At 39.5% G+C, this 21,314-nt stretch overlaps 1 protein-coding gene across 2 annotated transcripts in view; it reads right to left on the bottom strand.

Moving 5' to 3' along the window:
* Positions 1-21,314, bottom strand: part of Ppp2r5a (protein phosphatase 2 regulatory subunit B'alpha) — a 56,267-nt gene that overhangs the window by 19,982 nt on the left and 14,971 nt on the right. For both annotated transcript variants that reach the window (XM_059281148.1, XM_059281147.1), the window contains exon 2: positions 2,092-2,288. In XM_059281148.1, the coding sequence (XP_059137131.1) occupies positions 2,092-2,217 (126 nt within the window). In that variant the 5' untranslated portion in view covers positions 2,218-2,288. The remainder of the gene's footprint in view (positions 1-2,091; positions 2,289-21,314) is intronic.

Below are 21,314 nucleotides of genomic sequence, written 5' to 3'. Positions count from 1 at the left end.
TTAATACTTACATCCCCTGTTGTAGAATATTTTTAGGTGTATCACTTTTGTTTATGTTGCATTTGTTTAACTCTGTGAAACTGTGTTACTCTGTCTAAAACACCTGATGGTCTAATAAAGAGCTGAACGGCCAACAGTGAGACAGGAAAAAGGATGTGTTAGAGTGGCAGGCAGAGAGAATAAAGAGAAGGAGGAAAAGAGGGACTGAGGAGTAAGAGAGGAAGGAGCAGGAACAAGGAGAAGAGGACATCAGGGGCCAGGCACTCAGCTACACAGCCAGCCACAGAGTAAATGTGAAAGTAAGATTTACAGAAAGAAGCAGGAGAAAGGTAAAAGTCCAGAGGCAAAAGGTAGACTGGATAAGAGCTAAGAAAAGCTGGCTAGCAACAATCCAAGCTAAGGCTGGGCATTTGTAAGTAAGAATAAGCCTCCTGTGTGATTTATTTGGGAGCCTGGTGGCCCTCCCCACCCCCTCCCACCCCCACCCCTGCAAAAGAGCAAAACAAAATAACAACAATTTCCCTTTACTATCTGTGGGAGTTTAGGAAGCTAGTTTTATTCTGGTTAATATTCTCTCTATAGCCAATCTTAAAAACAAACAAACAAACAAAAAACCCCTAAAGCATTAATTTCTGTTCTTAAAAATACAACACAAGTTCCTAAGTTCCTTTGACAGGTCTTCGATTGTGATTAAAAAGAAACTCAACTAGTTTATTAGGGCCAAATCTGTCTTTCCTACTATCCATTTTATTCTCCTAGAACATGGATTAGGTTGTTTGTTCTTCTGTCCGGATGTAGTTTAAACTATGTTCTCAGTGACTCTAACCACTCCCACAAGTTCTGTATTTCATTAGTATAGACAAAAGGGCAGTTAAAATGCTGAACCAATTTCTACTGCTGAAGGAGGAGGTTAAACTACTAATAGCATCATCCTAAAAAAAAAAAAAAAAAAAAAAACCTTACTGCAATAAAAATGGCAACAATTCATTTTTTTCACATCAGAGATTCTACAATTTACCTACCTGTGCTGAGCAGTCCTTGCCTAAAATGCTTGGAGCAGGAAGTGTCCTGAATTTTGGCTTACTCATCTATATATGCCTATAATGAGGTATCCTGAGCTCTAAACATGCAGTTCATTTGTTTCAAGACTGCCTTACACACAACCTAAAGGCAATTATAGTCAATATTTTTATCCCACTTGTTTGAACTTCAATCCATAAAGTCAGGTGTAGAATTTTCCACTTAGGGAATGATGTCAGTGCTTTAGATTTCTGGGTTCCACATTAAAGAGGCTTGATAAGATGCCTATTTAACTCCTTAAAGGTTGTGAGCTATAATTAAAATTAAAATGTTATAATCTACGAATATATGAAAATGTCCTATACAGACTTTCTTTTAAACCTGACTCCCTTAGCCACTGCCTACATGTGTCTTTCACATGTCTTCTCCACCCCCTTTAAAATTCCCAGTGACTACTTGCTCAGATATCATCTGTCATCTGGATAAATGAGTTTACTTTTTTTTTTTTAAAGGATTTTAGTTTTAGTCACATGTATGTGTTCATGTGCAGATGTGTACACCTCAGTGCAGCTGCCAGAGGCATCCTCCTGTAGCTGGAGCTACATACAGGCAGTTGTGAGCTGCAGATTTAGGTGTTGGGAACTGAGCTCTAGTAGTTCTATACAAGAACTGTACACTTGAACCTACATCTTTCTCCTAAGTTCAAGATCTGGACTATATAATATGGTAGCCAAGAGCCACTATAACATACTAATTTCTCCAGCTCCTATAATCAATGGCCACATCAATGAAATGGATAATCTTTCAAATGGGCTTTTTTTCTTTTTTGGAAACAGAATCTCACTATGTAGCCCTGACTGTCCTGGAACTCACTCTGTAGAACAGGCTGACCTTGAACTCAGAGACCCAACTGCTTCTGCCTTTCGTGTGCTGAGATGAATGGCTTGCTTCATCACACCTAGTCCCAGTGCAAAATTTCTAAGAATATCCTTTTGGGTATGTTAGTTACTATACATACACCTCAGATCCTTGAGCTTACATAATCTGAGGAATAGAAATCTAGAGGCTTACCATTTTTACTATATCAGAATACGCTGATTCAACAATTACACCACGATTAGTTGAAACATACTCAACCAGTTCATTCAGCGTTGCTCTTTTAATTTCTTTGCTCTTCAAGTCTGAAACAGAGTCCATGAAATCAAACAGTATACAGCACTGCTGTAGCTTCTGGCAGAAAAGCTCTTGTTGTTCATTTGAAGTGGCATCTATAAATAGAAAGAGAAAAGCTCTGAATAAACCAACCTTAACATTACTTTTGTATTTTTTAAATATAATTTTGTAGAAAGCATTTGCATGCATACAATCCTCTAAGTGACTGAGGTAAATCCATGTATCTATAATCCTATCATGGAAGGATTTATACTGGGCTGTTTTTATTGCCCACAACCAATCACTGAATATTATTCATTCTAACTTGTGATCACCTCAATTATTTTGGCTGCTCATCATCCCTCATCTAGATTTCAATGAGAACATGCTAATTATTCATAACTAAGTATTTATTCATTCTGATTTATTATCTAAGCTACTTAAAAAGTTAAAACTTTCCTAAAAGAATCAATACTATCATACTCAGTAAGATCCTCATTAACTTAGAAAATGAAGCCTCTGTACTGTTATCAAAGTGCAGCTGCATACACCAAGTCACCTTTCAACACAGCCCATCGTGCCTCCCCATCCTGGTGGAACCATAGCCCCTGGGGCTCCTGAAGAGTACATGCTGCTCCCCAAGTCCAGAATGCCTGTCTCTCCACATTACTATCATGGAGACTCTAGAATACCCATCTCCCCACATTACTATTTATTATGGAGACTCCAGAATGCCCATCTCCCCACATTACTATCATGGAGACTCCAGAATGCCCATCTCCCCACATTACTATTGTGGAGACTCCAGAATGCCCATCTCCCCACATTACTGTTGTGGAGACTCCAAAATGCCCATCTCCCCACATTACTATCTATTGTGGAGACTCTACCCACTAGTTCCATCTTGGCCTAAGTCCTTAATCATGGGTCTTCCTAACAGAACTGAAACTAAACTGGCTGGTTAATCTACCTTTTCTGAAGTATTTTAGGCTTAAATCTCTGCTGCAGTAGTTTTTCTATCACATGGCAATTATATCTTGTTTTTAATGATCCTAATCTATGAAGTCCCCCAAAGCAGGAACCAAGTGTTATCTTATTATGCCTACTGTTTTCTCTCTCCCCTCTAATGCCCAGCATAGAGCCTGGTACACAAAAGGCACTTAATAAATATTTGCCTTTTACTTGTTACAAAAACAAGGAACATTACATTGATCCTAACAAATACATCTTTTTGTTCTTAGCATAAAAAAATACAACATTTAAACTCTGGACTTTCAAATCTGTCAACAGAGACCTTCCAGTTGCTCACTTGTCTAAGTCTCTTGAACTACTGAGATTAAATTTCTAAGATCATATATCTAAAACCTGATATTTAGGTTCATAATATGTAAAATTATTTCTCCATCCAAAACCAATGCCTATTTTATATAAAGATATGAAAAAGATCTTCAAAAAGATTAAAATCTCACCATGGGTATCTACATTTTGTGTCCCCATGTGTGAGTGCGCGTGTGTGTGTGTGTTTGAGTGCACATGTGGTTGACATCAGATGTCTTTCTCAATCAACTTCTTGTTTTGAGTCAGGATCTTTCACTGAGCCTGGAACTTGCCAATTTGCCCAGCTGTCTGATCAGTGAGCTCCAGGGACCTCCTGTCTCTGTGTTCTCAGCGTTGGGACTATATAGGTGCCTGGCTTCTGTGGGTGGGTACTGGACATTCAACTCAGGTTCTCATGACTTCACAGCCCATCTTGAACCATCTCCCCAGCCCCCTATACATTTTTACTGTAGCAAAGTGTAAATGTTATAAATTCAGGAGTGAATGATGAAAATTAAAAAATAAATTCTGAATCTGCTATAACATTTGTGCCACTATGCCACTAAAGGCTTTGTTTCTACGTTCACGAATAATACACTGTTCTGTTCCAGAACCAGCAATGGGCCTCTGTTGGCATAAAGCTGAAGTTTCCACCTAAGACTAGTATTCAGAATTCATGGAAAGCTGATGGACAGTAAATGTTTTTACCACCTTTTATGGAACTCGGGAGGCAGAGCCAGGTGGATCTCTTGAGAGTTTGAGGCCAGACTGGTTTACAGAGCAAGATCCAGGACAGGCACCAAAACTACATGGAGAAACCTTGTCTTGAAAAACAAAAAACAAAAACATTGCAGCCCTTTATACATAAAGGCTATCTGTGCTCTGGAATAAGACTTTATTATACTGTGGTAAAAAACGAAGCAGATCTGACACACACAGCCACACAGACAGCAGTCAGCCCTACTACCCTTGCTCCTTCCCAAGCATCAGGAGTTCAGCAGCAGAACCTGCTCCATCTCTGCTAAGTCAATGATGTCTGAATGGCCTTTTTCTTAAATCTTTTGGAGTTTTTGGCCCTTAAAGTCAAATGGTTAATTTCATTAATAAATGACATTTCCTAAGACTGGTACCAAGTTCATTAGTTTAAAAAGCTAGAAGACGGGCTGGAGAGATGGCTCAGAGGTTAAGAGCACTGGCTGCTCTTCCAGAGGTCCTGAGTTCAATTCCCAGCAACCACATGGTGGCTCTCAACCATCCGTAACGAGATCTGGTGCCCTCTTCTGGTTTGCAGACATACATGTAGGCAGAACACTATATACATAATAAATAAATCTTTAAAAAAAAAAAGCTAGAAGACAAGACATCTTTGCTTTCTGTAAACTAACAATGGTAAGCTTTTTGGAATAATTATTTTTATATATCCACTCAAGAATATGAAGTCATTCTAAGAACCCTTTCTCAACTCACAGAAAATCCCCATCATTTTCTCAGTTACTCATTTATTTTCAAAGACACCTATATCCTTCAAATATAGATTTATCTTTACTAAATATATCTTTATTACATCTTAGTCTTTTGTGTGTATGGGGTACTGGGGACTAAACACAAGGCATCACACATGTTAGGCGATGCTAGGCTCTATCACTGGGCTTGTACTGCATCTTTAATATAATTAGATTCCATTATAATGATGATCTGAGGATAATTAGTGCCATCTTCAGAGGCTGACTCAGTTTTAATAGTATTGAAATATTTTCTGAGCTTTTTTCTCCTTAATGCTGAAATGAACACAAATTGGTGCTTTTTCCCACTTCTACATATAATCATCATCTATAAGCAAGTCCTGGTCACTGGTCAATCTCCCACTTCCACATGTAAAACTAGTTTTCTTCTTACTCTATAAACGACATGTCTCCCATTCAAAACCTTAGCCAGGAGCAGTGGCTCACTCCTTTAATCCCTGGAGGGAAAGGCAAGAGAATTTCTAAGAGTTAGAGGCCAGCCTGGTCTACATAGTGAATTCCAGGCCAGCCAGGACACACAGTGAGACCTGTCTCAAAAACAACAACAAAGCTGGGCAGTGGTGGCGCACGCCTTTAATCCCAGCACTTGGGAGGCAGAAGCAGGCAGATCTCTGTGAGCTTCAGGCCAGCCTGGGCTACAGAGTGAGTTCCAGGAAAGATGCCAAAGCTACACAGAGAAACCCTGTCTCAAAACAAAACAAAACAAAAAAACAAAACAACAACAACAACGCCCATGCCCTGATGCTACAATATAATAAGAAAGTGGTAGGAAAATGGTTTGCATTCATAAGAAACTAGTTTCAAGTCTGATCCTTTCCAATGCTAGAGACACAATGCAGCTTCAGGAAACCCCAAGTATTTGTATCAACCATATCCTAAGCCACAGACTATTTGCACTTGCTCAGTCATTCCAAATTTAATTATCCTAAGGAACTCAGGTTTTTGTTGGGATACTTAAATAAAATCTTCTTGCACTGATGCTATTTATCTATTTCAAGTAGTGTTACGGTTTGAAAATGCAATGTTCCCCACAAGCCCACGAGGTGAACCTTTGGTTGCCAGGTGGGTCTGCCTGGAGGAAATGGGTCACTGGGGTCATGCCACTTCCGCCACAATAATGTGCTGCTCCCAAGAGCATTCAACAAACAAACAAACAAACAAACAAACAAAAACCACCTTCCTCCTTTATTTGTATCAGGTATTTTTGTCAGAGCAATGAGAAAATGAACACACTGGTGGATATTAATCTCTTTGAAACATGTAAATGAACCATGAGTGTGTAGGGAAAGAATATTTAAAGTACAGGTTTGAGTCTGAACTGTCCCCTCAGGCTCATGTGGCCCATAGCTGCTGACGCTGTTTCTGGGGCTGAGGAGCCTTTGGAATATGGAGCTTAGACGGCAAAGGTAGGTGACTAGGGGTGGGCTTTTATAGAAATTACAGTACTTCTTATAGAAGTTATAGCACTTCTGGCTCCAGCCTGCATTCTCTCTTCCTGCCTGCCCTGATGCAAATGAGCATCTGCAGCCACATGCCCCCACTGCTGTGCCTTCCTGGTGACGAGACTGCAACTCTCTGAAACTGTGAGCCACACTAACATTTCCTCCCCTGTTTCTGTCAGACAAAATTGTCAGAGATGAGGAAAGTTTACATTAATGATCTCCATTTAAATGATAAAATGAAATCAATCCTACATAAACCTACATAAACATGCAGTAGTATTTTGATCTCCCTAAGAATTTACCAAGGCGTAATTCAGCACATTCAACAGTTTCAATGCCTTAAGGTTTTTATGTTGCCCAAGGAAGAGTATTATATAATGACCTGTACTATCAAACTGTACTCATCTTCAGTAACATCTTCAGAGCTAAGGCTTTTTTTTTTTTTTTTTTTTTCCAAGACAAGGTTTGTTGGTGTAGCCTTAGCTGTCCTGGAACTTGATCTGTAGACCAGACTGACCTAGAACTCAGAGATCTGCCTCCCAAGTGCTGAGATTAAAGGTGTACACCACCATGCCCATGTGGAATGAGTTTTTAAATGCATTTAATTTTTCCATTTTATTATGACTGAAATTTGATTTCACTAAAGACTTACCACTGTTAAAAAAAAATCACTGTGACAAGCAGGTGGGAAAGAAACAGCTCTGAGGAAATGAGGCATTTATTTCCTCTTTGGAGATTTATTAGCATACCTTCAAAAACTCCCCAAAGCCCTGTTGGGTGTTTGTTTTCTAAACTCTTCAGGGTTTTTGCCCTAAATACCTAATTTGAAGATGTACCTGGCTCATATAAAAGCTACATCCTCAGACAGGCCAGTTAGCTCTAACTCCTGTGGTGTGACCTATCTAAGCTTCCTCAGATATGGTAATCAGGTTTAATAGAAAGGAAATCTAGAGGTCTACCAAAAGACAACCAAGACTTTTGTACAGAAAATCAAGACACAGCGGGCATGGTGGTACACACCTTTAGTCCTAGCATGCAGGAAGCAAAAGCAGGCTGATCTCTGTGAATCTGAGGCCAGCATGGTCTACAAAGAGAAGCCCTGTCTCAAAAAGCCAGAAAAAAAAAAAAAAAAAAAGAAAATCATGACACTTCTTTCATCAAATAAATGGAGATTATAACATATTCAATATCTTCCCCAATAAGACTATGCAAAGAATGTAATTTGGATCAAAATCTTGACATGATGTTCTGAGAACCTGAAAAGCTGACCTAAAGAACCTGAAAGTTTATTTAGACCAGCGGTTCTCAGCCTGTGGATCATGACCTCTTTGGTTGTTCAATGACTCTTTCACAGGGGTCACCTAAGACCATCAAAAACAGATATTTACATTATGATTCATAGAAGTAGCAAAATAACACTTATGAAGTAGCAACGAAAACAATTTTATGGTTGGGGGTCACCACAACATGAAGAACTGTATTAAGGGGTTGCAGCGTTAGGAAGCTGAGGAGCCAAGAACTGCCTCTTCTACTTTCATGTCCCATGTATCCAACGTGCACCTGATTAGCCTCATTTTACCCCAAGTTTAAAATCTTTCTCCCCTTTCATCTCTTCTAGTTCCATGAATCAATCAATCAATCAATATCTTTGTCTCTCTATATCTCTCTGTTAAATCTAGGTTCTGCACAAGAGAAAACAAGTGGTTACTGACTTCCTGACACTAGCTTATTTCTCTCAATTCTTTCCAATTTTATTTATTCTTCTGTATATGCATGGCTTCACTTTCACTTTATAGCTGTGTGATGGCTAATCTTGGTTGTCAACTTGAATCCATTAAAACCCAAGTAAGTAGCTGGACCCACCCATGAGGGATTTTTCTTGATTAGATCATTGGAGGTCAAAAGACCACCCTAAATCCAGGCCACCCCTTCAGGTGACAATGCACATAAAAGGACATGGAAGTAGGAAGCTTTTGCTTTTTGCCTGCTTGCCCTCCCTCTCGCTGGCAAGTTCTCTATTCTGCCGAGGCATTCCTTTGCTAGTTTAGAACTTACTTCTTTGGGACTCCAACATGGGCTAAAAATTAGCCTTGTGGACTGAACAACTACCAGATTCTCGGCCTTTCCTTTAGGAGACAACCATTGTTGGACTGAGCCACAGCCTGTAAGCCACTCCAATAAACTCCCTTTCAATACAGATTCATTCTATCAATTCTGTTCTAGAGCACCCCCATTCAAAGTGAATAAAATTCCACTGTGTGCATGTACTACATTCTTTGACAGACATCTAGGCTGGTTTCATTGTTTGGGCTATTGTGAATAGTGAAGCAGCAGGGAGACATGGGTGTGCAAGCTATCTCTGTGATATGCTGATTTAATCGTCCTTTGGGTACACCAAGAGTGGAATAGCTGGGTCATAGGGTAGCTCTATTTTTAGTTATCTTCGAAACTTCCACACTGATTTCCATAGTGCAGCACAAGTCTACCTTCCCACCAGCAGTGAATAGGGCCCCTTTCCCCATAGCCTTGCTAGCATTTGCTGTCATTTGTTTTCTTGAGAGCCATCTGGCAGGAGTGAGAATGGGCTCTCAAAAGTTTTAATTTGCATTTCCTGATGGCTAACGATATTGAGAACTTTTAAAGTACTACTGGCCATTTAATTTCTTCTACTGAGAACTATGTATTTGGCTTTTAGTCCATTTACTCACTGGCTGATTTCTGTGGTTAATTTTTACAGCTCTCTTTATCTATTCGGACAACTGTCTGGTCTGACAACAGATGGTCAAGATTCACTTCTCCCTGTCCAGTAAGCTGTCTCCTCACTCTGAAATTGTTTCCTTTGCTGTGCAGAAGCTTAATTTCATGTCATTACAATTTTGCCAATTCTCAGGATTATCCTGGGCTATTGGAATCCCTTCCAGGAAGTAAGTCCTTGCCTGTGACGTATGGTGAAGCGCTTTACTCCCAGCAGTTTCAAAAATCAAGACTTAACTAACTTAAGGCCTTGGATCCACCCTGAGTTGATTACACCATATGGTGGTCTATATGTATCAGGTCCCATTCTTCTACATGTGAAATCCAGTTTTTCTGGCACTGTTAAGGAGGCGATCTTTTCTTCCATCTTTATTCTTTACATCTTTGTCAAAAACTAAGGGTAGTCATGTTCTACACTAGACTCGGCAAAAGGCCAAGAAATGATTGTTGGTCATTTTTTAAATTAAAAAAAAAAAAACAAACAGCTTTACATCCCTTGCATGAACCTTACATGGTCAATATATATTATTCTACCTATATATTTTAGAATTCAATCTGCCAATATTTTATTAAAGATTTTTCAATTTATGTTCATAGAGACACTGCTCTGTAATTTACTTTCTAGTAATATTTTTCCTTAGTTCAGACTCAACCAAATAACACATACCTATTGAAATTTTTGTTTCTTCTTTTGTCATTTTTAGAAAGTTGTTTACATCAAAGAATTTTCCCATATCCTTTAAGATTTCAAATAAGTGCATAATTTTGTACCTAAAAGCTATGACATCCTAGATAAAGGTACTAATTATTACTATGAAACAAGTTAAAACTATAGTCAAGTCAGAGGCCAACTTCCGGCAAGACAAGGGTAAGAACTCCTCAGACCTACCTGCTTCCCACAAAGTTCAGTTTAAAACAACCATTTAGCCAAATATGATGGTACATGCCTGTAATTCCAGCACTTGAGAGGCAGAGGCAGGAAGATCACCAAAAGTTCAAGGCCTAGTCTACATATAGAGATCCAGGATAGTCAGGGATATAGAGCAAGATCTTTTTTCAAAATAAATCAGGTTTTAAGGTAATAAAACACCATTTAAAGACTCTATGAATAGACCCAAGGACAAACAGCAAGTGAGGAAACACCTAACTAAGAATATCTACGAAAACTCAGGGAACTAGCTCAGTGGGAAAGCACTCATCTAATATGAACAAGGCCTCAGATTTGAGGCCCATGCCACAAATAATTTATGACAATTCAGTAAGCAGAATCTTGTAGCATGAATCTTAAAAGGTCTTATTAATGAAAACAAATCTGAAGCCAGGTATTGGGGTGAATGCTGAAATATCAGAGAAGCAGAACAAGCCACAGCTAACCTCACCTCGCCAACTTCTCAGTTTATCCTGTTTCCTCAAACTGGAAGCCTCTGTGTCCTCATCCAAATGGATCTCAGCTGACTGCTGCTAAAAGCCTAAAAGCTTAACCAGCTTTTAAGGCTGGTCCTCATGCCTTAAATACCTTTCTGCTTTCTGCCATAACTTCCTAGGATTAAAGGCGTGAGTCACCATGCCTGGCTGTTTCCAGTGTGGCCTTGAAATCACAGAGATTCAGACAGATCTCTGCCTCTGGAATGCTAGGATTAAAGGCATATGCTACTACCACTGCCTAAACTCTATGTTTAATATTATGGCTGTTCTGTTCTCTGACCCCCAGATAAGTTTATTGGGGTGCACAATATATCAACCACAGAATCTGAACTAAGATGGCTCCCTTCGCTCAGCAAGGCAGGAACTCTACTCAAAGAACAAGAGACTCCCTCTACTTCAAGCTCCCTGACAGCCATCTTCAGGTAAGGAATAGAAACTTCTATCCTGCTGTAGAGGCTTAGTTCTAACCAAATCCAGCAGAGAGGTGAGGGTTCCTTTCTTACACCACTCATACCACAGAGACTGTACTTTTGGGCAGCATCACTAAGAATTTATGTCTCCAGTCATCCTACCCTTGGCCCTTTATGCAAGCTAAAAAGACCTTAGACCATCATCTACAAGTTACCCTTAATACAGTTAGCTCTTCTTTCCCAAAGGAAACTTCAGTTTACAGGGACTCTCGAAATAGCAGGGCTATGATAGAAGGGAATGATAGAAGTTTCTAGATTCACTGAGGACACAAGATAGTCCTAAGCCAATTCATTTTCAAGAGAGATCTGTAAAAGGGGGTAGCTTGGAGGAGCCTTTTTCTTTCTTTCTCTTTCTTTCTTTCTTTCTCTTTTGTTTGTCTTTTCGAGACAAGTTTTCTTTGTGTAGCTTTGCGCCTTTCCTGGAACTCACTCTGTAGCCCAGGCTGGCCTCGAACTCACAGAGATCGGCCTGCCTCTGCCTCTACCTCTGCCTCTGCCTCCCCGGTGTTGGGATCAAAGGTGTGCGCCACCACCGCTGGCTTGGAGGAGCTTTTTGCATAAGAACAAGATCACTGACCTAAATCCCTTAAAGCCTGAACTGAATTAGCTTAGATCAGCTGTGACCTATAGCATTGCTAAAAACTGAGCAGTCAGGTGGAAAAGAGTGGGACGGAAGAGGTGGGTTCATTGTCAGAAGAGAACTCTACCAAAACTACTGTCTCCTAGACAACTGTGAGGACAACCAAAGCAATGCCTCTCTGAGGAACACAATCAGAGGCCGAAAATACCGTATCAGTGGGGAGGTGGGGAGACCTCACCCAGCCACTATGCAAACAAGTAAGCAATGATAACAACTCCAGCAACTGAGGCCAGTACCCAATGCATACTTTAAATGCCATGTTCACACCCTTCCTACTTCCAAACTCTCCCTCTGTCTGGAAAAGTATAGCCCACAGGTTAACAAGAAGGAAAAAAAGTAGTAATAAGGGAACAGCATAACTTAATTGCTTGTAAGAGTACACAATCGATTTAACAGAATGTGATTTTCAAGTAGCCATTATTCAAAGGAAAACCATGATTAAAGAAGAAAAGCATCATGACAATGTCATGTCACATAGAGAATAAAGAGGAAAAAATACCAATAAAAAATAAATGGAAAATACAGACTTGAGAAGTCTAACAAAATGAAAAATTCATTAAAGGGACTCATCAGAAACTGAAAGACGTATCTAGAGATAAATTCCAATCCTAACAAACAGGAACAAGGGCTAGAGAGATGGTTCCAAAGTTTTGAGTACTCTGTTCTTATAGAGGACCTGGGTTTGAGTTCCAGCACCCACATGGTGATTTACAACCATCTATTACTCCTGTTCCAGGGAATCCAATGCGCTCTTTTAACCAAACACACACATGATACACATATACATAGAAACAGGCAAAACATTCACATATAAAATAAAACAAGTCTAATTTTTAAAAATGGGAGAAAATGCACAGAGCTATAGAATACTATCATTATATTAAAATATTCATAATGGAAGTACCAAAAGGAGAGATAAAAGAGCAGAAGAAAACATTTGAAGAAACTGTTACAAATGTTTTGTAAATGTATTAATAGTTCTAACCTAGTACATCCAAGGAGCTCACTGAACTCCAAGAAGGACCAATTCAGACCAGCGAGACTGCTCATCCATGAAGGTGCTTGTCGCCAAGCTAGAATCCACACAGTGGAAGGAGAGAACAGACTTCTAAAAGTTGTCCTCTGACCTCCACATGCACTCTGTGGTATACAGGCATCCATAAACAGCCAGTGTGCACAAACAAACAATAAATGTACACTGAAAACCCCAAAGGGAGGATAAAAAATCAAGGAGAGCCATAAACTGCAGACCCAGTGCAGTGAAAGTACTTAAACAAGGACAAAAATCTTGAAAATGCCAAGATAAAAAGTTATTTACAGGAGCTGAGATTGATAGTTGAATTAGAGGCCAGAATACAGAATCACACATTCAAAATCTCAAAGAAAGAACACTGGATCAAAAATGTTATACCCAACAAAGCTATTTTTTAAAAAGACAGTAAAAATAAAGGTATTACCAAATAAAAAACCGAGCGATGGTAATATTCTAAAGCTGACTCTAAAGGTGGCACACATCTGTGAATATATTAAAACCTACTCAACTGTGGAAATGGTGTCAATCTTAATCTTTTTTTTTGAGGTAGTCTCATGTAGCCAAAACCGGCCTCAAATCTGTTGTGTAGCTAAGGATGACCTTCAATTCCTGATCCTCCTACCTTTAACCTCCAGGAACTGGGATCGCAAGCTCACTGCACCAATCTGTTTAGGCAGCCCTAGTTATGTGAACCTAGGCTGTACATGCCAGGTAAGCACTCTACCAACTGAGCTACATCTCCAGCCCTGTAAATTTTTTCCTAGTAAGGCTCTTTTTAAAATGTAGTCCAGTCCTAGACTCTCAAATATTTTCCTATCAAATACCCGACATTACTGAGAGACAATAACAGTTTAAAGATCAACTGTAGTAATGTCCCTGATCAAGTCGTATCAATTTCAGCCCACCACAAACATATATAGAACACACCCTTAGATCTCCTCTTTAATCTTTACAATATCTCTATAATATTAAGTTGGATTCAGTAAAAACTTGTAAGGACCCATAAATAAGAACTCCAAAATCAACAAATAAAATAAAGATATAATAAAAATGTATGAATGGCTACATAGGATTGGTTTGTACAACAGTTTGCCAAACTGTTAAAAATTAATGAAGCTGGGTGTGGTGGCAAACGACTTTAATCCCAGCACAAAAGCAGAAGTAGGTAAATCTCTGAGTTTAAGGCCAGCCTGGTCTACATAGTGAGTTCCAGGATAGACAGAGCAAACAGTAAGACCCTGTCTCAAAAAAGTAAAATAAACTACTACAGAGATATGATTTAGAATTGGCCTTATAATGTGGTATTGCTGGTACTATCTCAAGTGCACCTCAGCAGAAAGTCTAGTTGATATTCTAACCTCTCAAGGTCTCAAACACTCAGCTGAAGAACATGGTTTTTGTCTTTTCTGTTTTTGACTGTCACAGATTGTTTATGGGTATGAAGTTTACAGACATCGCATGTATTAGCTATCAGAATGGTGGAGCTGGAGAGAAACGCTCCTTCTCCAGACTGTGTGTCAAGAGCAGTGTGGGAGAACTTGTGGCCCTTTCCAGGCCACAGATCTTTTGGCCTGCAGATGTCAGCCATGTACCTCTCTGTGCTTGTGGATGGGTGTGGTGATCCACTGGCTATCAGGGCTCCTGCTGATAGCTTTATGGGATGGACCCATGAGGATAATAACCTCAAAGAATCTGTGTGTGGAATCTTCACTAGCCTAGTAGGAATTCAGAACTCTGAAAGCCCCACAGTGGCATCCACCTCTCCTCAGCAACAGACTGAAGGAGCTAGGCGAATCCTGTATATGACATAATCTTGTTTGGTTCTGTATCTCAGCCTACGAACTTGATCTGGTCTGGTGGGGTGGGGAGCCCTGTGCAGCACAGAGAGCTGGTAGTATTGACAGCAGTAAACCCTCAGAAGAAAGTGCATCACATCAGCCTGCTTCTCCTTCCATAGCTCCTAGATGTGTTTGTATGCACTCAATCTTGGCCCACTCAATGGCTGCTGCCAGGGGAAAGGGAACAATGATACTTGAATAGCCTATCTTAAAGCTCTCTTCCTTTTCCTCTTCATCATCTTCCTTACAGTCAGTGTGAGAAATACAGCTACAATCAAGCTATTTCAAGTTTTTCATTTGTTAGGCTGTGTTTAATAACAAATATTTGAAAGGGCAGGCATAATTTGTAATAAGATAATTTTATAAACCATATCTCCAGTTACTGCTGCTCATTTATTTGAAATCTAAACTAACATCTCATATAGGATTCATGCTACAAATTATAGAACAAGCACAGTATCATAGCAACCCAGCACCGCCATTCAGTGGCATGCTGAGGGTGTGGTCCAGAATTCTAATTTAAGAGACTGACACAGGATATAGGACATGCAGCTTTTTTGGCAATATCTGAGAACATTAAAACTAAGAGCCTGATCTAGCTTTTATCTGAAACTAGAAATCAGTCTCTAGCAAAGGAGCAAGGGAAATGCTTGTATTTGTTAACAAATGACTCAGCACTACGACTTAGTTAAGAGTCTGTGATTTCATTACAAATGAAAATAGTGAGAAAGATGTACAGACATCACACTTCAGGAAACTTTAACATGCACACTATCAGTCTATATATTTTAATATATAAGCTTATATTAGTAAAAACCACTGGCATACTGTCCAAACCTTACAACAGCTTTAATTACCATTCAAATATAAGTGTATCTGTAACTATTGTTATAGAAGCATACTAATTAGTTTTTATTCCAAAAAATTAACTGTAAGCTGGGTAAGGTGGCACACGACTATAATCTCAAAAGTGTGAAGGCTCGAGCAGGAGAACTGAGAGAGCTCCAGGCCATCCTGGGCTACATAACCCAATCAAGAAAGGGAGGGAAGGAAGAGGAAGGAGGGAGGGAAGTTAATTACATATTACCTTTTGAATGTCAAGTATCACTTCTCAGAAAGCACCAAGAACAAGGAACACAGGTGAGCTACTGGATACATGACATAGCCCTGTGGCTGTAGAAACCAACAAGCTCACTGCTGACAACTGTCTCTTGGGAGAATAAATGGAAAACTTGTATCTCCTTAATCTCATTTGACTACGAACCTGCTACTCACAAAACAGGAGTACGAGGGACTTTTAAGGACCAAGAAATGTTAAGGAGATCTTTACAAATGAAGAGGAAGACTAAGGCAGCCCATAGCTCTCTTACTTCAATGGCTGTGAGGAAATCTATGTCATGCTGATACCTATACAACTCTTAAGAAACACCTGCTACTGTGTTCAGAGAGTGTTACCTTCTTTTCCAGGGGTTCAAATCTACATCAGCACCACAGCTCTACACCCACTCCACTTCCTTCTACCATCACAGACTGGCTCTGGGGTGATGGCTGAGAGTAGACACCTAAGGATATTTAGTCGAGTTTCTGGGAAAATGATGGATTTAACTGAACTCTTTCAATAGATCTATGTATAAACTCCTAAAACAAGACTCTTAGAAATAGTACTCATAGTAGTTACTGCTTCCCATTCAATCCCCAACACTACAAAAAATTAAAAATTAAAAGATTAAAAAACAAAACTATTTCTGACCCAGAGAGATAGTTCATCAGGTAAAGACACTTGCTAAGCCTGACAACCTGAGTTGGATCCCCAGAACTAACACAGTAGAAGGACCAACTCTCACAAGTTGCCCTTTGACCTCCATATGTGTTCCAAGGCATGCCTGTGTGAGTGCCCATATATGCATACAAATATATAAATAAGTAAATAAAAATGTAAAAAAGAAACTTCCTTTTAGTTGGTGTAATTTATTTATTTATTTAACATTTATTTATTTTAGACTGAGTATGAGCTCTCAGGGTGTGGGGTGAGGGTGAGACTCAGAGGACAACTCCCAATGCAGGGCGTCAGGCTTGGCATCAAGCTCTTTTTGCCTGCTGAACCTTCTCAACAGCCCTCGTATGTGGAACTTATAACCAAGCTTTCAATGACCCTACTCAGTATTTCTAGAAATAATACTTTATTCAGAATCAATCCCAAACTGTTACTTTTCTTTCAGAAAACTCATGCTGTTTGTAATATTCTATGAAGTTAAAGCATGGGGTGAACAACCTACAGTGACACTGGTCCCACTGACAGAAGAGGGTGAGAGGTCAAACTGGAGGTTTGCTCTCAATGGGGAGTTTTGTTTTTAACAATCTACAAGCTCTTAAAAAAAATAAAGACACAAAGACACGAGGTAGTTAAGAAGGATATTTCTCACTGTGTATTCTTGAAATGAGTTTATTTCAGAAAACAATGAAAACTGAGACTCAATTATGACTCACACTAAGTATTATATCCTAAATTAGTCATTACTGCTCTAGAACTAAAAACAAGTTTCCAAGTGTGTGCAGGGTCATCCAGATGACCACACCAACACCAGATATCAACTACATGAAGCGCCGACCCCATCCCTGGCAGTCCTGTGGCTGGGTCAGCTAAGGAAAGCTGAGCTATTTCCCTTCTCCTAGCATGACCGGAATTTCCCTGGAAGGAAACAGGACTTCAAACTAACCTAGAAGCATTTCGTTGTTACATCTGCTACTCTAGTTGTATTTTACATTCCAGTTATGGCTTGTTCACTTAATACAGGCACAAATGCATCTGGAACACTACTTAAAGAGATGATACATAATTGTCCAATTTTATCACCTCTGGAAACTTTAGGAGACTAAAATTGGTGAAGTGTTTGATGAATTTTCCTTATTAGGTTTACATGCAAATCTCAGTCTTCTCATCCCACTTTACTTGCAAATCTGTTTTCTCATCCCACTTTACTTCCAGCTTTCAAACTGGGGGAAATCAACAGGAAAGACAGTGCTATACTAATGTGGCTACAGTGTAAGAAAATTTCAAAATCTTACAGACAGCATTTCCAAAAGAGAGTAAACAGGTGAAGTTTATCAACAGTTCTGGAACAGGTCACTGTATCCTGGAGTAACTGGTGACTCCCATTACAACTCTATCTGCGTCACACATGTGCTGTACCATCAACAGTTATTTATCAGGATTTGTTCATAAAGCAAATGTTCTCAGTTATTTTTAGAACAAACTTTAGGTTATTTAAGAGCAGTGAAGACGGTGTTAAATATTAATGGGCCACTTGTCCAGCATCTAAGAAACCAGCAGCTTTCTTGAAAAGTTTTCAACCACAAGTCTTTCTCTTGCACAGAAGAAAACATGGTGCTAAATTTTACTTTAATACAGTCAACATACATCTTCAATTTAACACTACAGAGAAGGAATTAACAACCAACTGAGAAGATTAAACTGTAAGTGACCGGCATAGAACACAACCTAACCTAGGGTTTGGTTTCTTTATCTACAAAATGGTAAAAATGTTGGTATATCTACACATTACTCAGTTAACGTGGTGATTTGAATGAGAACGGCCCCCATAGGCTCACATGTTGGAATATCTGGTCCCCAGATGGTGGAACTAAGGACTGGGAGGAGTGGCCTTGTTGAAGGACATGTCACTGGGGGTGGCCTTTGAGTTTCAAAAGCCCCTGCCATTCCCAGATAGTGTTCTCTCTCCTCTCTCCCCCCACCTCCTACTTGCAGTTAAGACGTAAGCTCCAGGTGGTGGCCTTCTGCAATGCTCAGACATGATGGTAGTGAGCTCTTAATTCTCTGAAACTATAAATTCCTGATAAACTCTTTCTTCTATTAGTTGCCTTGTTCATGGTGTCTCTTTATAGCAATAGAAAAATAACTGACAGTTATAAAACATGTTACAAAATATCTATCAAATATATAATTTATAAATATATAAGCTATAAAATATATATTAAAATTGTTAACTATAACATGATATAAAATGTTTTTCTTTAGATTGACTTAATAATAGCTTTTGCTTCATTATTTCACTCAATAAACAATATGTCAGGCTCTAAATGTTGTGTAGGAAGATACAGGCATCAGATTTCACAGCACTTAGTCTAAAGGTACAAAGCAGGCAATTAAATAATTCATTCAATTCTCCCAGCATATCATCTCCCTCTACTAACATACTAAGGAAATCCTGCACTACGTGTGTATGCGAAAGACCAACAGCCGGCAAATCCAACTACGGACAAGTCTTTCATAAGCAGATATGGGAGTCTTAGCAGGCTACCGAAGGTAAAACAACAAATATAACTGTGTTCAGTAGTCACAGAAATACCCAAATGCACACTGTTTGATTCAAATACACAGGACAGCTGAGATGGGTCAGTGGTAAAGGCACTTGCCTCCAAGCCTGCTGACCTTCATTCCATCCTGAGGACACACATGGTGGAGTGAACCAACTCCTCCAAGCTGTCCTCTGACCTTCACACATTCATGAGCGTGTGCATGCACACACACACACACACACACACACACACACAGAGAAATATGCATAACAAAAAATCCAAAGGTCTTTTTGATATTTAGAAATGTATTTCCTAAAGGATCTCAAATTTAAATTTACAAAATAAACTGGATCTTCTCTCCCTACTTAGTTCCTTTTCCAGCATACTCCTCAGTGGTGGCATTCAGTCAAGTGTCCAAGACAAAACACACCTCAGGATGACTCGCCCTCCCCTTTCTATCTCTTCCCACCTCAAACAATTAACAAGTCCTATCTATAATGTACTTCAAATAAACCTCTTTCTACTTCTGCTGCTACCATTCTGGATGGTATATCATGCCTAACCTCCTGACTGGGCCTTCCCCTCTTAAATCCTTGATCTGCTGTAATGTACCCTCCCCTCTGCAGCCACAATACACACTTTTAAAGATTTTTTTTTTAATGTATATGGGTGTTTGGCCTGCATGTATGTCTGTACACCACATGTGTGCCTGGTGCCTGTGGAGGCTGGAAGATCATCTGAAACTGGAGTTAAGAACTGTTGTTAGCTGCTCTGTGGGAGCTAGGATATAAACCCCAGGTCCTGTGAAAGAGCAGCCAGTGATCTTAACCACTGAACCATCTCTCTAACCAATATTTAAATGAACAAATACACACACACACACACACACACACACACACACACACACACACACACAGAGAGAGAGAGAGAGAGAGAGAGAGAGAGAGAGAGAGAGAGAGAGATCTATGTCTGCCAAACTGTCTGAAGGATTTTCCTTACTTATTGACTGTACTTACACAATTTCTACTTAATCTTTACCCTACAAGTACTTCACTGAAGTCTATCAACCCTCTGAAATGCCCAAAATAACCAATGACACCAGAAGGGAGACTGCCAGAAGCACGGCAAGCTTTAGTTCTTACTTGACTCACCCATTTTTCTGTTTTTACTCGCTCTGCCTGCCCCCTTACTAAGACTCTTACTTTGATGCATTGGTCCCATGCACACTGTCTCTCTCGTCTCTAGATGTTGGTATGTCTGGCCTCTTAGTCTACAGATTTCTACTGAGCAGCTGCTTCAACTTCCATTGCTTCAAAGCCACTGACAAGCTGAAGACTCCCAAATTACTATCATAATGTACATGTAGCCTAGCATGGTGGCTCATGCTGGTAATTTTAGTACTTGGAAGGCTAAGGCAGATCACTATGAGTTTTAGGCCAGCCTGCACTATAGTGTGACCCTATCTCAAAACAAAAACAAGTTTTTTTTTTTAAAGCACTACCAACAAAAAGCAATAAAAGTGTTTTGTTTTGTTTTTTTCTTTCCACAAATCTGATTTGTCTCTCAGTAAACTGTTTTTGTTGAGTGAGGTGGTGCATACCTGTAATGTTATCACTGAGACGGCTAAGGCAGGCAGGGACTGTTGAGTCTGAGGCTAGCCTGGGCTACTACTGACAAACTGCTATCATATGGTAGTTATTCAGTAAAAAACGTATCATTCTTGACTTCCAAGTTCTCTGTCTGAGACACCACCCCATCTCCATTTAGAAAGGCTGTTTTCATATCTCATGTCCAGATTACAATCAGCACCCTTATTCCCATCCCCACATTCCTCACAACAGTCAGACATAAACGCAGTGTAATGATTGCACCTAACTGTTGCTATGTGTCTTCTCTAAGAACACAAAAGCTAGCAATCCTCAAATATGTGTGCTCAGCTGTGGGCTGCACATGCTGTCCGATGAGTGGGTCTTAGGCTCCATCCATCTTTGCCTAGCCCTCCTAGCCACGGGTCTCAGTTGATCTTTCTCCAGGAAGTTTTCTTTTTTTCTCTCCTTCCATAATAAAACTAGGCTGGGTCTCTCACACCTCCCTGACATCCCAATACTTAGCAAACTCATTGAAACTTCTTAAAGGATGTATTCTTTACCCACTATAAGCTACTATATATGATTAATTTTAAAAGAAAAAGCATTTATTGTTTAATTTATCTAGGTAACATTTTAATCTCCACAATGGCTCATGTAAATTTTAAGTACCATGGAAACCAGAGGGAGAAAAAAAATTTTTTTAAGCAAAGTTCATATCAGGCAAGCAAACTCTTTTCAAAGAATGGCAGTGGTAAGGGTAGTTTTTATCAGACACATAGTTCTGCAAAAGTTTT

This window comes from Peromyscus eremicus, chromosome 15 (genome assembly GCF_949786415.1).
Source record: "Peromyscus eremicus chromosome 15, PerEre_H2_v1, whole genome shotgun sequence".
Taxonomy (NCBI): domain Eukaryota; kingdom Metazoa; phylum Chordata; class Mammalia; order Rodentia; family Cricetidae; genus Peromyscus; species Peromyscus eremicus.
This window is presented reverse-complemented; position numbering and strand designations above follow the sequence as displayed.